Source organism: Varanus komodoensis, unplaced genomic scaffold, assembly GCF_004798865.1.
Source record: "Varanus komodoensis strain SLA01 unplaced genomic scaffold, ASM479886v1 scaffold10, whole genome shotgun sequence".
Taxonomy (NCBI): Eukaryota; Metazoa; Chordata; class Lepidosauria; order Squamata; family Varanidae; genus Varanus; species Varanus komodoensis.
The window spans coordinates 6,598,445-6,615,973 of record NW_025335269.1 but is presented as its reverse complement, the minus strand read 5'-3'; the positions used below and the strand labels follow the sequence as shown (position 1 = coordinate 6,615,973).

General features: G+C 41.7%; 1 protein-coding gene across 9 annotated transcripts in view; it reads right to left on the bottom strand.

The window, feature by feature from the left end:
• Positions 1-17,529, bottom strand: part of TNS3 (tensin 3) — a 385,864-nt gene that overhangs the window by 75,868 nt on the left and 292,467 nt on the right. For all 9 annotated transcript variants that reach the window (XM_044453647.1, XM_044453612.1, XM_044453592.1 and 6 more), the window contains one exon: positions 8,027-9,295. In XM_044453647.1, the coding sequence (XP_044309582.1) occupies positions 8,027-9,295 (1,269 nt within the window). The remainder of the gene's footprint in view (positions 1-8,026; positions 9,296-17,529) is intronic.

Below are 17,529 nucleotides of genomic sequence, written 5' to 3'. Positions count from 1 at the left end.
GGAGTGAACACAGAAAAGGGCAGTGGTGAAAGCAGAGAGCCTTCTGTTCCTTGGCCGCTGAAGGCTACTCCCATTCCATTTTGCACTAAGTATTACTGAGCATGTAATATAGTTTGATTTATGCACATAATGGCTACATACATGGGGTTTAAAGCAAAACAAACCAGGTTGGACTGGATCCAGATTTAAGCTGGATGACTTGCACTGAGGAAGGTGGGCTTTCTTGCCCACTACTCCCTGAGCAGCCATTCCATCCTTCTGAAAATGCTACAAAGAAAATCAGGAGACACTGCTGAATGGAGTGAGCTATGATGTTGGGGTAGGAGACCCCAAAATATCAGGCATAAGGACATTACTGGATGGAGCCACCCTCTCAAGGAAGGCATATCCTTATGAAAGTAGGAGGTGGAAGGAACAAGGAAACTGATTGGAGGATGCTAAATTTATTCAGAAAGGAAGATACTGCTTTGAATGTCAGTCAGGTAGCTAGAAGACAGAATTACACAGCCAGGTCAAACTGGCCAGGAGACCAAGGATGAAAATATCTTCTGGTTCTACCAGGTCAATTGTAGTGAGTGGGCCAGGCACTCACTCTTCGCTGACTTTCCAAGGGCCTGAGTTATTGGATTCTGAAGAGGACATGGAAGAAGAGGTGATGGGAGGGAGGAGGATCAAAGGGGGTCAGAAGCCTCGAAGCTTCATCAAGGTAGCTGCCCACAGTTTCCCAGGCTGACTATGAGAGGAGACATGTTTTGGAAAGGACAGGAGGGGATACAGGAAGGAAGAAGTGCAGTTCCTGTGCCCAGCCCCTCACCCTGTGATGAGGCATTGGGAGAGATAAGCTACCCTGTAAGAGGGTTTGCATAGGTCTTGTCAGCTGGCTCTCCATCAGCAGGAGCCACCCTGAGGGTGGAGCCTCAGGACTACTGAAAGAGAAAGACTGGAAAGACACTTTCAGTTTGAATTCAACAGTCTTTAAGTGAACAGAGGCTAATAGATAAGCTTGCTAGAGGGGTTTTTATTAGCTGTGAAGTAGCAATAAATATCTGCATTATAAAGGACTGTCTAGAGCAAGACATAAAATTTCAGTAGGAAAAAATATGATACAAATACAAAATACAATACAAAACAAAAATCATGGCATACATTCATCTAGAGTTATACAGCAACTATTGAATCAGGTTTCCTCTAAATTACCCTCAAGCTGAAAGCCATGAAGCTACAGGTTGGCTTTGTTTTGCTTTTTGTTTGTACACTGGAAAGGCATACACTGACTTGATTTCCAGACTAAAATCCTGACTCTACACTGTTAATAATGCAACAATTATTAACTACAATCAAGGCTATCAGCATAAATTAATACAAAGGAATTTAACCCAGGGATCTATCATCACTGCTGCAGAAACAAAAAAAATACTCATCTAAAGCCCTGAGAGTATATTTAGATAAAGCAACAGTTTTCTTTCATGCTCTAAAGTTGCTTTTGCAGTGAACTTAATAGAGGGGCAACAGATGGAAAAGCTCAACATACCATTTTTCTTCTTTCCCATCTCTTCTCCTTCAGAAATTGATATACTCAAGCAGTATTTATGACATGTAACATCTGATAATCCTCAAGGCCATTTTTTCTTCATCCAAAGGTCTCTGAAGGTGTTCCAGATTGGTTCAATCAGTTGAATATGTGTCTCATTTTTCAATATTTCTATGGATTTGTTTTTACATACACAAAGGTGAATGGGTGAGGGGAAAGTGATAATGAAGGAAAAGAGAGTTTGCTTTTTTTCTTTCTCTTGATGAGGTGGAGAATTCTACTTTCTTTCTGGATTTATCTACAGTTTAGGCAGCAATTGTACTTGAGATGCTGAATTTTAACAGAGCCATTTTAATTGCTTGGATTATGGGACAGAAAGGGGATGGGAATACGGATGTGATCATGAGGCCTGAAACTGTTAATCAACTTAATTTTACAAAATTCACTGAGGCCTGCAAAAAAGTAGACACCAGAGCTCTTTCCAGCTCACGTATTCTAAATCCCTTGAAAGAAATTGCAAGAATTCCTGCTTCCAAGGGTCAAGGCCTGCCCATCACTCCAAGCAGAATGGATAGGCAGCTAATGACTGCTGGGCAGATGGATTTATGAGTTTCCTTTTTAAAATGAGGCTTTGACCCTTTGACTTCTCCTTTGAGGGGTGGGTAAGAAATCCAAGAGGAGGGTGAAAATCCAATTGATTTTCAAGTTTTGGCTTCCTGGATTCCAGTTTCCCAACGCTATGCAGGTACTAACTCACTACAGTGTGAACTGAGCCAGCTCGTGGACATCTGTTTCTAAGACAGTCCACAGTTTGTGTGGTTAAGAAGACATGCAGGCACACACAGAGCTAAGGACATAAGATGGAGTGCAGTGCACCATGAGGTTGACTTCAGGTGGGAGGCAAGGAGTGTTTATGCAGAACCACCAAGGTTCATACAGGGCTGTTCTTGTGAAAGTAAAATGGAGCTATGTAAGCTGCCTTGATTTCTTCACAGGAGGAGAGAAGGTGGCCTATAAATGCAATGTGGTTGTCCTCGTTGTTGTCGTCATTGTCATCATTGTAGTTGGTGGGTCAGACCAAGGTGGTTGTTTTATTTATTTAGGTTCTATTAATTTTGATTTTTAGTTTATTTATGGATTTTATTGTTATTAGTCTTTGTAATTGTGGGTTGACATCTTGTGTACTACTTTTGTGCTGTTTCTGTATTTTAATATGATGTAAGCTACCCAGAGAGCCTATGGCTAGTGGGGTGGCATATAAATCAAATAAATAAATTTGTGCAGCAGCTGATTTACATAAGATTGGCTGATTGCACAAATGAGCACACAAAAAGCAACTGGTCCTCTTGAATTTTTGCAAATAGTGCTATCACATGCTTTTCTTGTAACTATTTATTTACTTATTAAAAGCATTTCTATCCCACCTTCACCTAGGTCTCAGGATGGATTTGCACAGATCAATCTATTTTATGCAAATTGTGCTAGATCCATGTGCTTTTCAGATACCCATCTTCCCAAAATTCACACAATATACACAAATCTCATTAACTTTCTTTTTTAATTCAACAAACCACAGCCCTTCTTAGGGAGGGCTTCTGATAACTGGATCAGAAATTGTCAGAAAGCATCTATTCCTATTGTCCGAGGCAGGTGCAGGATTGTTTACCTTCATTTCAATAAAGGCTAAGCTATAGTAGCTTTTAAATGGAAGACTCCAGGTAGCGCAGTGGTTTAAACTGCTGTTCTGCTGGGCTGGTTAATCAAAAGGTCGCCAGTTTGAATCTGCACAACGGGGTGAGTTCCTGTTGCTCCGTCCCAGCTCCTGCCAACCTTGCAGTTTGAAAGCATACAAATGCAAGTAGATAACAAGGTACTACTTCGGTGGGAAGGTAAACAGCGTTCCATGCACTTTGGTGTTTAGTCATGCCGGCCACATGACCATGGAGATTGTCTGTAGACAAATGCTGGCTCCCTCAGCTAGGAAACGGAGATAAGCACCACCCCCTAGAGTCAGGCATGACTGGACTTAACGTTTTAACTTTTAAAAGAGTAAAGGGAATATAAACATTAGGGAAAAAAGGGGATTGTCCCTTAAATGTAGCCACTTAGCCTTTATGGGGATATTCTAAATTGCCTACTTTTTATCATTTTTATCGGCATTCCATTTTTTAAAATTTTATAAATAACTTTAAGTATGTTCTTACAGAAAATTGATCCATAAATTTGGCAACAGCAGAGGAAATATTTTAAAAGGGTGCCCAGATCCCTCCACACAAAACGCTAGAATGCCAGGGGGTCTAGTATCCTTCTCACTTTCATGCTGGAAAGCTGCTTTAAAGAACTATTCCTAATATTATTTGTACAGAGAAGCAATGATCCATGTGATTGTATACAGACAGTCTGAGAATAGTCCAGGCACAGATTCACTACCTACAGGTTAATTTTCTCCCAACCAGAAAGTATGGATGCTAAAACAGGTGCTGTGCATTTAAGCCACTATTCCATCCCTGCTCCCACTGCCACTCATCTCTTTATAATGCAAACAGCAACAAAAAGGAAGGTGGTCAACCCATAAAACAGGGAACAGATGTCCTCTTTAAGACTGCTGTTAAGAAGAGTAAACAAGCAAATGAGAAATAAGGGCATTCCCCCTCCAAGATTATAAACAAATCTCCATATTTAAAAAGCAGGGTTGTCATTGGTTTCTGCTATGGTATCTTTAACAGTAGGAATGAATAGGTGAAGTTTTTCTTGACATGGAAATAAATGTGGTCACCTGCTAAGCACTGTTCAATATGCTACGAGCATAGCTTAGTGTGGTATTGCCAACTTTTCTACAGAAACAGATGATACCCCAAATCAACTATTTCTTGCTCAGTCTAAAGATGGTGCAACTTTTCAATGTAAACACATTCAAATATGCAAGCTCTCCTTCTTGAATTAACTAGCTAACTAGAATAGATTTCATTTACATCCTGCCATTTTTCCTTTTGCAAAGAACCCAGATCTTCTTACATAGACCTCCCACGCCTATCCATTTTATCTCACAACAACACTGTGAGGTCAGTTAGGCTTAGACAGTAACTGGCCCAAAGTTTCCCAGTGAGCTTCATGACCAGGTAGGGGCTAGAACCCAGAGCTCCTGAGTCTTAGTCCAACACTCAAACCACTACACCACACTGGCTCCAAATGTCTGTGAAGAAAACGGGTGAGTACAGCCCTCTGTTCAAGCAGGCTCCTCAACTTAAATTTGCCTGCACCTAACCAATGGGCAATCCTCCCGATTCATCTCCTAGTCTTCAAGAGGCAGGTTATTTTTTGCAGAGAAAGATCAAGAGACATGGTTTTACGCCACAAAGCCTGCAATTCCAAAACTGGATAGAGTGGGACAAAAACCACCCACACCCGTTGAAGGGTCTTCAACTATGCTCATTTCATCCTGTCCCCAACTTTTCTGCTTTTGCAAACCAAATGAGACATAATGTCTTCCTGGATTTGAAATGGCAGAGTATAAAGATGCCACAGCTTAAATAAATCATAGAGGTTCAACATTAGATTTCTGCAAGCATTTTAATTACTCACAAGCTCACAAAACTGTCACAATTTTTAGCTAAATATCACCATATCTATGCATCCCTTGCTTGAATCATGAAGCAAGTACATACACTTGAGTATTTCTCAACTTTAAAAAAACATCCAATCCATAACAAGGAAGACCAAAATTCTGAGCATGAAGGATATCTATGTAGAATTTAACAGCTTTCTTTCTTAATAAAAATGACTTGCTTTATTTGTAGTCTGTGTGGTACAGAAGATAGAGCAGCCTTCCCCAAGCTGCTACTTTTCAGATGTGTGTGATTTCAGCCCTCATGAGCTGTAGGGCACCATGCTCAATGGAGCTACAGCCCAAAACATTTGGAGAGCACCAGGTTAGGGAAGTCTGGGATTGCATGTTTGTTTTTTTAACAATGCATACCCTGGATGGGCTTGAGCTCACTCAGTATCTCAGAACCTATGCTAGCCCAAAAAATTGTTCTGGGATTAAAGTGGACTTTAATGCACATACTACTGAATTCTATTTACAAATGTTATGAAATTTATCATGCATTTTTGTCTAACCACAGTTTGTCATGTTGGCTGAAGCAACTGTGGTCAATGTTAAGTACAGTCTGTTTAAAACAAAAGAAATTGAAACTGGGGTGAGAGGAATCAGGAAGAGAGGGTAAAATGGGAAACTAACAGTAATTGCCCCCCCCTTTTTTTTTTTGCAGAGAACAAAAGGAAGAGGGTAAATGAGGAGATAGCTCTGGAAGAGGTAAGAGAAGCAGAGGAAGAACTTCCCAATGCGCTCACCATGACGGTGGAAGAAGAACTGGGGTCTCAATGGGAGCTCCACCCTGCATGCTGGGTGTGCCTGGGGGATGGGCTCCTGCTGAATACTAATTATTCAGCTTTGGAAGATTCCCAAAACAGCTCCACACATGCATGCAGAGCCCGTATATGTAATGCACAGAGACCACAGAGGAGAATTAAAGTTTGGTTTGTTGGTTTGGACAATGTGACAAACTGGTTCGGCAAAAGAGAAAGCGAAAACTTCCAAATTTTTCCTCACAACTATGCAGCAGATTTCTTTCTTTTCTTTTCTTGGTGAGAGGGGAATCAAAGGCAAATTCAATGGCAAATGGGGCCACAAAGAACGCTGGATAGGAGGGGATCACATGCAGCCCATGTGCTAGCTCTCAAGAGCCTTAATGAAAATTATGCACCTCTAGGGCATTCCCAGTGAGAAGTAAGAGCAAGAACTACTGGGATGCAAATCAAGTTATACTTAACAACAGAATATGGTTATACATAAAATGGAGCACTTGTAAATTAGCTGCCATCATGATTAGGGGCACTTTTAAAAAGAATTTACCTGAGTATGCTCATAGATATAAGTGGCTGAAAATATCTGAGTACTCCAACATTATCCCCTAAACATACTACAATGGCAGTGCCATGAGAAGTTCATTTAAAATAGCATATGGAGAGGGTTTTGAACCTTCCCCCAAGAGCAAGATTCCAATTTGGAGAAGTACTTGGAAGCCACATTCCCATGATGGACAGTGCCAAAGGAAGAAGGGCCAGGCCAAAAATCCCAACCTATGTTGTCTTAAACTTATTAGAGAGCTTGACTGGGACTCCAGGAGTTTGGATTGGGGCCCAGGGTGGGGTTTCTGTAGCCTTGGTTTAGTGAAAGGGCATTCATATCTTGTAAAAGCACTGTTGTCTTGGCTGTGTAGCAGGATTAAAAATCTTCCCCTATTTCTTCTTAAAGAAAATAAACACACCTTGGCAGCTACCTTAAATGATTTTTAACACACTTACTTTCACAGGTTCTGGAACCCTTCAGGGTTTACCTCCTCAAGCAGTTTGCTGAGAATACCACACATATTTGAAAATGATGCCAACTAAAAAAACAACATGGCATCAATGATGTGGAATACAGAGTGGTTTCAGTTCTTTTTTAAGGGAGGAAAGGAAACATAACTATGAAGTTAGTGTTGCCACCCCACCCTGTAATTAGAAAACATGGAATTCCCTTTAAAAGGGGGCACTGAACAGCAATTTAGTGTAACAAGGGAAGATTCTTGAAACATAACTGAAAAACTAAGTTGTATTTTAAGCACCCCTGGACCTCACAGGGCTGGTTCACATGTTTACGAATTTGTTCAAATGGACACACACACACACACACACACACACACTACATGTAGTTATTGGTATTGTCTCTCCTTGCTTTACTTAATGAACAATCACACAAACAGGATTTCTACACAGGGTTGCTGAATCAGACACCCCTTGCCTTCTCCTCCAGTTCAGCAAGAGAATTGTCCAGCCAGATGGGTATGTGAAGAGCCTCCATTTATTTGTTACATCTGTACTGCACTTATAATTGCAATAGCCTTCAAAACAAAGGTTGCTCACAATTCTAAGATGTTCTAGAAGGTCTTTGCATGAACACACCCACCCCTCAACTCTTCCATCTTCCCAACCTGCCAGCACACATCAGTTCCTCCCTACTAAAAAGCTGAGCACTAGTGACTGTTCCTCTCTGCTCTCCCTGCTGCTGCCATCTAGAGCTATGGAGGACCTGGCAGCAAAAGTGTTAGAGTAAGGGAGTGAAATACTAAGGGAGATCTATTTAGCCAGCAATACCTTAGAACTTCATTATTTGTGCATGGCTATTGCATGCAGTGGTACAGAACACACACAGACAGTCTTGTAATCTAAAACTATTTTGATCTGAGGGGTGGAGACAACTAATTAATTAAAAAAGATGAATGACTCTGGAGTTCCGCCTTAACATTCCACAGATCTGTGAAAGTGAAGTATTCATAGACAGTTCATTTTTCAATCTTTTAACAGATTCCTACTGTGCAATGTCAAAAGTGGGGGAATTCAACTGTGGGCGCAGGATCATATATCATTTATGTATTATTAAAAATAACTCACCCTGCTGGGGCAGATTCCTGTCAGTGGCTTCTGCTTTCCCATGGAATCCGGGGCTCTTCCCAAGTCCACCCACGTCTATTTCAGGACTGGCAAAGCCATTCAGCTGACTTGTATCTCTGCTGATGGCATTGATACGTGTGGGAATAGGCTCAAATGTGGGGTCCAGTTCCAGAATTAGCCTATTCAGCTGCTCAATCGACTGATCAATATCCAGAGTGGGGGAGGATGGCAAGCCCCCTGCATGGTTTCCCGGATTCAGTCTCAGGTCAAGATCATTTGTGCCCTTCTCAGAGACTAAACTTGATTTAAAAGCCTCATGCCCAGGCGCTTCTGCCACACAGCTGGAAGGGGGCATACTCCCAAGTCCCCTCTGAACAGCATCTCTGCTGCTGGGTCCCCGGGCAGGGGTATCTGGAACTTGGCTTTGGCTTTGGATGCTGCATGGGTTCTCCACTGTACCATGAACCCCAAGCCTCACTTCATTCTCTGGGGAGTAGACGTACTGGTGAGCAATGACCATTTGCTGCTGGCGCACCCATGTCTGTGTGGAATAGTTACTGGGGCTGTAGGCCTGTGGCTGGGTAGAGACCGAAGGGTTCCTTGACAGCTGCTGGGACTGCTTTGGCTCAGTGCTGCCAAAGGGTGTCTCATAGATGGGGTCTACGCCAATTCCCAGATCTGGGGCCAGAGTGATATGGTGCTCCTCCCCAGTGTTGCTCCCGAAGCCATCAGACAGAAGAGAATTCTGACTGCTCTTATGGCAGCTGAAGTTGCCAAGGTGGTTGGAATGCTGCCCTTCAGAGGAAGATAGCGTCCCAATGCTGTCCACACTGTGCAGGTCATGGCTGGGTATCTCATCATCCAGAATATCAGTTTCACGGTCCTTGGGCTTGGCATCTCCATTCACATGGACCTGAGCTGGTACTATGTGGCGAGTCCCACTGTACTTGCTTTGGGCGTCAGTCATATCCTTGAGAGAGCTGACTGGGTTCTCAAGGCCAAAGCCACTAAGCAACTGGTCCAACTCTTCCTTCTCCTGGGGACTCAAGGCTCTCTTTGCTCCAGGAGGATGATGTTCTTCCGTCTTGTCTGTCCTTATAGATGCTGTAGAGTGTCCTGAGTCACTGCTAACAGACAGGGTATGGTCGCTGTGATCAGGGCTACTGGTTGGTATTCCTTGGGCTCCACTGGGAATGCTGGTATCGGAGGCACTTTTCTTTCTCACTTTAGCATACAGGCTGCCATCAATGGGGCCCTGGGTATGCAACACTGTAAAGAAATATAGTTGGGATTGTGTAAGAAAAAGCAGAGTTGGAGAGAAAGGAAATGAAATACATTTCATTGGGTTCCAACTACAGTGATAATTTTAAGTATACCAGTCTTGATTATCCATACCAATGTAATCCCATTCTTAGGCCAACCAAACAAAACACAAAAAATGTGTAGGCTTTTGAGAACTCAAAATCTTTCTCAGGAAAGCTGCTATAAAACGTGTGTGTGTGTGTGCATATATGTGTACAATGTGTGTGGAGGTATGTGTGTGGGAGAGATAATGGGGAAAGAAAATCTGACTTAATAGTGAAGTCACATCATCTACAGAATCCTGAGAGGGAACAGGGAAGCAAGGGTTTGCAGATTTTCAGTTTCATTTGTGCAGGTCATGTGAGGGTTACATGAAGAACCTACTACGTCTCTAAGGTGGCTGGAACAAATAAAACAAAAATATTGGTTTCTCTGTTAAAAAAAAGTTTTTTGAAAATTTTATGAGCATGGTATGAAAAAGTAACAAGGCTGAAAAAGCAAAGTCCCCTCCCTCCCCACTTTATCCTTTTTGAGTGCTAGGTTATTTTGGAGCAAAAACCAAAGTAGCATTTTTATACTGGCTTCACAACTTACAATGCTGTTTTTATTTGTTATTTCTACAAATCTACAGCATTCTTCAAAAACATTTCCCACAAGGCAGCAAACACAATACAATATCAACTTCACTGGAATTAACTCCAAAGGAATTATGTGTTGTCACAGGACCAATACTCACTTAGCCCCATTCACACCTGCCTGCTACCATGATGTGTTCCTCTAGGGGCAGAAAGTAGATTTCCATCCATTTTAGACTTTAACTTCCATAAGTTCTTGTCAGCACTGGCAATGGTCGCAAATGCTGGAAGCTGAAGTATGAGATCAAGAAATCAACTCCTGCCCTAGATACCACAACGCTAGGACAGGAGTTTGTAGGGCAGGGACGGATTTCTGTGATTTACTTTGTTTTTCATTATAACTCCAAAGTCCATGAAGTGGAATCAGGTCCAAAATAGTTCAAGAATGCAGTTCGCCCATCCTTGGTTTAGAAGACTGGAAACTGGAAACCCATGCTGGCCCACGGCAATCCACCTGGTTTCTGCATTCCCTCTCCTTTCAGATAGAAAAAAAAAAATCTTTCCCCATCTACTATTCACAAGTATTTGTATAATGCCTGGGAGGTGAGGTCAGCAGCACATTAGTCCTATTTATCCCATTCATGCATTTGTTCCACTATCCCTCTCAGTATAGAATCAGAATGGAGTATCAGAAGCCTCTCTTTCTCCTGAGGAATGTGGAGTCACTGAAGGTGTCAAATTGTGCAAAAGCAGGGTAGAGTTCCATAAGCCCCACCACCATTGAACAAAAAGAAACCAGATCAAAGCAGGGCCAATCTCAATATTAGATAAGAACTGTGGTTGCGCATTTACCCAGCAAGCTCAGAGCAGATTTATACCTGCTTCACTGTCCTTCCCCAAGGAAACCTAGGAATTGTAGATTGGTTAAAAAGCTGAGAAACAAACAAATGATGCTAACTGCATCCTGAAAGCAGTTTTGCGTCTAATTTTTTAAATTATTATCAGGCCAGGGTGTGTGAGTAATTTTCATCAGGATTCAACTCTACCCTGCTCAATGTACATCATTCCCCTGGCTGCTGGGGAGAGAAGCCCTCTTTTAGTACTACAGACAACTTCCCAGGGCTAATGGCATCTAGGATGAACTTTTTTCCCTGAAATTACAGTTGGAGAGAATTAAAATTCCCTCTGCACTCTCAAAAAGAATCCCTTGCACCAACAACTCTTTTATTCAAACAGCCCAATATGCTTCCAAGTTATGACAGTAGCATCACATCTGATTTTTCTCTAAGAATTTTCCTTTTTCGGGTGTGCAATAAAGTGTGCTGTTTAACCATGAGAGGAAGGGAGTGCACCAGCTCTGCCCTCTCACTCATCACTCTATTTCACTTAACATATGGAGTGAAGTGAACAGTTTACTTTATCCATGGTGTCTCTCCATGAGGCCTGGATCAGCCAAAGTTCTAGATTAGGTGGAGACGCCCCCGCCAACAGACAGTTCACCTTTACACATTCCATGCAATGAGAGCAATGACAGAGGGAAGCGGCTTCCACTCCCCATACATTTAAATAACATGTTTTATTAAACACCTAAAGAAGGTTAGAGAAGCCAGACATTCTCAAGCATGATAGAAGTACCTTGCAATTGAACACATAGTCTCTGTTCTGTACAAATTCCTTGGAACGCGCAAACATGTCCACTGCTACTTCCACTGCGCTGTAAAGGTGAAGACATGGATATGCTGGATATCCTAAACTTCCTCCACAGAACAACAGTTCCCAAGCCTCTCTGGAGAAACGGGATAACCACCAATCCATTTTAAGTGTACTAGTCCACCTTTCAAAGACCAAAGCAGCACACCCTAACAAACCCGTATTAAAAAACTGGAGAGAAATATTCCAAGATCTGCAGCACAACATGAAGACAATCTTAACCAATGGAAGGCTTTGTCTTGTCTTGGGTGAGGCAAGTTGCCCTCGTTATGCTGAGGGCACATTAAAGTTTACTTTTTGAACATGGATTACCTCTACATTGTTCAAGTCAGCAATACTGAAAAACACAGAACTGAAGTAACAAAATAAGGCAAATAAATAAAACCATACATAAATGATTTTACAGGCCAGATCCTTAATTTCTTGAAAATTAAAAAAACAATCTGCTGGCATTTAAGGCATGAGCAACATTACACACATACAGTTGTACCTCAGCTCACAAACACCTTGGTTAACAACCAAATCGGGTCGTGAACAAAAATTTCATGAAAATTTTGACATGGGTCACGAACTCCACATTGGGTGGTGACCAAGATCGCAGCCATCTCCCCACCCCCGAGTGGGAAGATGGCCACGATCACTGTTGTGTTCGTGTAGGGAAGACATGTGTGATCACAGGCACACTCCTGTAGGAAAGACGGGTACAATCTCAGCCATCTCACCCCACTCCAACCAGCATGATCGCAGCCATCTCCACCCCACCCCCAAGTAGGAAGATGGCCACGATCGTGCTCGGGGGCGGGGGGGGGATGGCCGCGATCTTTGTTGTTTGCTTCACATTTTTCTGATTTTAAAAAAAAAAGTTACAGAATGGATTAACCTTATTTACATTGAACCTTATGGGGAAATTTAACTTGGCTCACGACCAATTTAGGTCACTACCAGAGTTCGTGAGCCAAGGTACCACTGTACTTGGTTTCCTAAAAGAAAAATCTGGAAGAAAGTTATGAAACAAAACTGGAAAATATCCAAAATGATCCAATAAGCAGATGAAATCTAAACATTTGGTGGGGAGGGAAGTAATTGGATTCACCTTGGAGATCTGTGCAGGTATTTATGGGGAAGGCCTCCTAATTCCTCAGGGCTGAAATGTGTAGGGCTACTTCTTGAAATAAAACCAGATTTAAAAACAAACAAACAAACATTCTGAGACTTCACAGACACCTATACCTTCTCCAGTCCTGGTCCTACTTCTGAAAGTACAACTCCCTCCAAGAGGCTTAAAATCATTCTTCCTTTTTAAATTGTTTTTTTTTTTTTTAAATAAAAAGGATGGAGACAAACACTGCAGACTGGCAGAGCATAGGAATTTTGCAAGCCCCTATGACTGAAGGCTTCCCTCTAGCGGGTAGCAAGTAGTACATTACCTTGTGTGGGTGAAAGTTTTTGAATAAGCTCAGGAGCAACTAACCTTAAAGTTTGGCCTGGTACATTTTACATGCTTCTTGGCAGTGGGGTTGGAGAGGTGAGCTGAGTGTATTACAAGTGCTTAATTTTCCATCCTGCCAAATAAGCTTAATGGTTTGCCTAATTAGGGTAGCTTCCATAAGAATTCCTGTAGTGCAGTAACATACCCAAGAATATGATTTTCCATATCCAACAGCAACTTTCCAAAAATCTTTGATACCACTTAGATCCACCTTTGCCAGTCTGGTGCTTTCCAGATATTCTGGACAATTCCCATCAGGCCCAGCCATCATGGCCAAAGGTGAGGAATGCTAGCAACTGTTGGAGAAGGCTAGCTTATAGGATCACCTCTAAGCATGTTTATGAGGCAAGCCTGTCCAACAAAGTTCACATGCATATGACCATGGGAATCATTCCCTGAAAGCACGACGTTATACCCGGAAACAATAAAAGGAGTATTTGTTCTTCTACTCTTTATTCTATTAACAAACAAAAAAAAAACTTTCAAGGGTGAACATGAACAGATTTTCTGCAATATTTCAGAGCATGGTACTATTATCTCTTGAGTAGGAATGCACATGACAATAGAAAGAGAGGTTTTTAATTCATGGAACGTTCACCATGAATGAAAGTCATTTTAGTGACACCAAAGAGAACAGCTGTAGGACCATCAGAAATCAGTTTTAAGAGTTTAAGTTTTAAGTATGGAGGTAGGGGGCAGTTGAGGGGCAGAAAATGTCAAACTTTGGATACCTCCCTCAAATTTATTAGTTCCATCTGCACTCATAAGAATCCACCACATCACTCCACATGTATGCCTTTTGTTTAAACACTATTGTGTGCAGTCCAGTTGAGGCTCGCCACTTTAAAGTTTTGTTCATTTCAGTGAGGGAGATGTAAGTAATCAGTTCTTCCATTGGCTGGACTTAACCCTTTTACACTTCTGTGACATATATTCTCGAAAACACAGCCAGATATGCTTTTTCCTCCTGTTAAAGAATATGGTTTTGTTTCAGCAGACTACATGGCTCATTGAAGCAAAATTTTATATTAATCAGGAATTCCTGAAGAACTAAGCAACTGTTTTGCATCTGCTTTGCTCATGAAGGGCTAAGTACATCAAGCTTGAGTCCTAGCCAAATATTTCCATAATACAGCAGACAAAAATGAGCTGAGCTCCTTGATATGAGGCTGATCAAGCCATTTTTAGATGAGCTAACATCTCATACCTCAAATGCACAGAGGTGGAACAGCCTAACCAGTTTCTTGAAAAGGTCAAAGCCCTATTTAAGGAGGTTTCTGGGGGTGTGGGTTGGGGTGGGCTAGACTTGGGACAAATTCTTCAGTTTGCATTTTATATGAACACTTTTTGGAAGTACAAATACCACTGCAGGATCAGGGCTGCAGTGAGTTCAGAGGGAGAAAATTAATTCTTCACCCACACATGTACCCCACAGCTTTTATCACTTGCTTTACTTCCCACTATTGCTATTTGCATGGAAACTTTTCTCCCGATGCAAATAACAAGGATGAGTGGGATTTTCGGGGGAGGGGGAAGGAAGGAGCTAACTGCACTTCAAAAAAAACAAACCACCCTAGACACATGAAATTCAAAGACTCATCTAATTTTATGCTTAGTTTGTCCCTAATGGTTTCAGTCAGCCTTTTCTAATTTGGTGCCATCCTGTTGTTTACCTACAAACCCCCATGGCCATTGCTGACTGGGAATTATGGTCCAACACATCCGCAAGGCACCAGATGGGGAAGGCAGGGTTAAAATAAAGATTCTGCACAAGAGACAAGCTTTGTGTCTGAATATTAAGAGGAAAGAGAGAATCACATCAGCATCCAGGTTAGAAGAAACAGCTGCCTTCCTCCAGGCTCCGGGTTATACACTGTGCTTCAGAGGCTTATGGTAGAAATCCATATCAACTTTTTTGTGAGAAGCCTAACTTCTGCTAAAACAAGTGAATGAATCCTTAACACTCCTTTCCACAATCATTCTGAACTAGTGGACTTCTTCGCAGTATTACTCTCTGCTGGATGCTATGCCAGAACTTTTAGGGTTTCTATCTACTGATGCTACTCAAACACATGATTATGTTTCTTGATCAAAGGCTGGAAAATCTGCCTTATAGATTGGTTTACTACAGTAACCATAGTTACATGTAAATATTGTACTGCCTAAATAGAACAAAGGTTTTTCCATCTAAAGGAAAGGCAACATGTCAGCTATAGGGTAATTATTTTCTTTTGGACAAACTCTGACTTTTAGTTGGCTTCCATGTGGGCTTACTGCAGCCCTGTGGGAAAGGGGGTGAGATTTAACCCTTTCTCTTTAGTAGTTTCTCTGATGAAAACTGATCCTGCCCCAAAACTCCTATTTCCCTCACTACAGAAAACTTATGAGTACAGCACAATTTTAAACAGATGAGCATAATGGGGGAAAGGCTTACTGCCACTCGTAACATTGTCTCTACCTAACACCCAGTGTTAATGTTTAAAGAGACTGTGCAGCTCTACCCAAATAACACTATGAAAACAAAGTTCAATAAAGGAATGCACAGCTGATGGAGACATGAGAGGGTTAACTGGTAGCAGACATTATAGAAAAGGTGAAGTTATGGAAAAACTGTGTTGATGGAGTTTTGAGAAGGGAATTGGCTTGAAGCCTAGGGACTGTACCAAACATATGATACAACATGCCACAAAAGGAGGATAAAGAGACAAAAGGGAGAGAGGAATAAGACACAAACTAATTAAGGGACAAGAGATGAAATCCATTAGTAAAGGCCAAAGAACATAGACATAGAACATAGACATAGAACCAGCAATTTTCAAACTCACTGAAATTCTCTGAATATAACTTTGAAGCTCATTCTGGCTCATTCCTGTTACTGCTCTGCTTTTCAGCTCATGTGAATAGGGAAAATTTACATTTTGAAAGAAGTGCACATTTTTTGCATATTTTTCAAAAGTTTGCATCAGTAGATCAATGAAAATGCACATGAGTCTGAAAAGAGCAATTTTTAAACTGTACCCTTTTTTTAAGTACTTGCTTTAAAAGGCAATTGCAAATTTGAGAATTGCAGAAATTTCTTTTTAAATCCACCCACTCCAGCTCAGAATCAGGACTGCAAAGATATCATGTTCATATGATCTGAGAACAGAAACAAAATTCTCATACACCCTTTCTGGTGCCTGAATGAGGAAAAGACATACTGATAGAAAGGCCTGTCTGACAGAGCCTATGACACAGAACCTACATTTGCATCCTGCTCATCCTCTGAGCAACAAGCTGCAGGCATCTGAATTTATCTCATTCTACACATCCATGCAAGGTAGTTAAATGGAGTGTGTACAACTGATTCAATTTTGATTCTCTCCACTGAGCAATACATGGGGGAGGGAGTTTAAAGAAAGAAGCCAGGGCTACCTCATTGTGCTGCCAAGTCCTCACACACAGCTATGTCATGACCTGAGATGGCGCTGCATTCATAGATGCCTATCCTATATTCCAGCCCTTGATGAACCCTGGCAGCAGAAGCACTGGCAACCAGCCATCACACACGATGGAGCTCTGACCATGCAGTAGGACTCTTTTAAAGCACAGCCTGCAAGCAAAAACTTCCCACCAGTAGCTTCCACCTGCCACTGTCCACCGTCGCACACACACATACACATACTGCATTGGAGGTCTTTTACCATGCAAGTCAAATTGCACTAACTCTCCTTGATATGCTTTTTCCAAAAACCGAACTCCTGGTACTAGGAGTTTGTTGTACCAGTTTAAAACTTAGAAAGGGATTTCAGTTGGAGCAGAACTCAATGCTCTGCTCCATGCTAATGATACTTCCAAAACTAAACAAGCCTTTGTTATATAACTCTCCATGTGTGGCAAAACCAAAAATATTTACAGACACGCAGATCAGGCAATAATCTTCTCACCTGACCTTTATATGGAGCATTCCATTCAACTCAAGTCATCCAAATTATTTATACTGAACTATAAGCTTACACGGTTGCTCAGGAATCCATGCTCCTTCTTAACACTGCTGTGAAGGGCTTCATTCTACACAAAGCTCTGTGGTATCCCAGAAATGCAAATAGCACCGCTGCTAAGAGAAAGAATACAAATATGAAGGGCTGGATTCTAGGAAAGTAAATATGCTCGGCATTTTACTTTCCTAGTGTTTGGCTACTTGTACCTTCTCTCAAGTCTCACTCGTGGAAAGTCTCTGTTAGGAAGATACTTCAGGCTCTGGTCCATGCCATTGGCATTACTGGCCCACATCTTTAGCAGCCCCAGAGGCTAGCTCCAGCTTGGCCACAAATCAAATGTCATTAAACTAAATATTTGCAGACACCGAGCGAAAGAAAAGGATGTTTCTTTTTCTGGCAAAATTTGAACTAGGAGAGAGACACTGGGCTTCAATCTGTGATCACCTT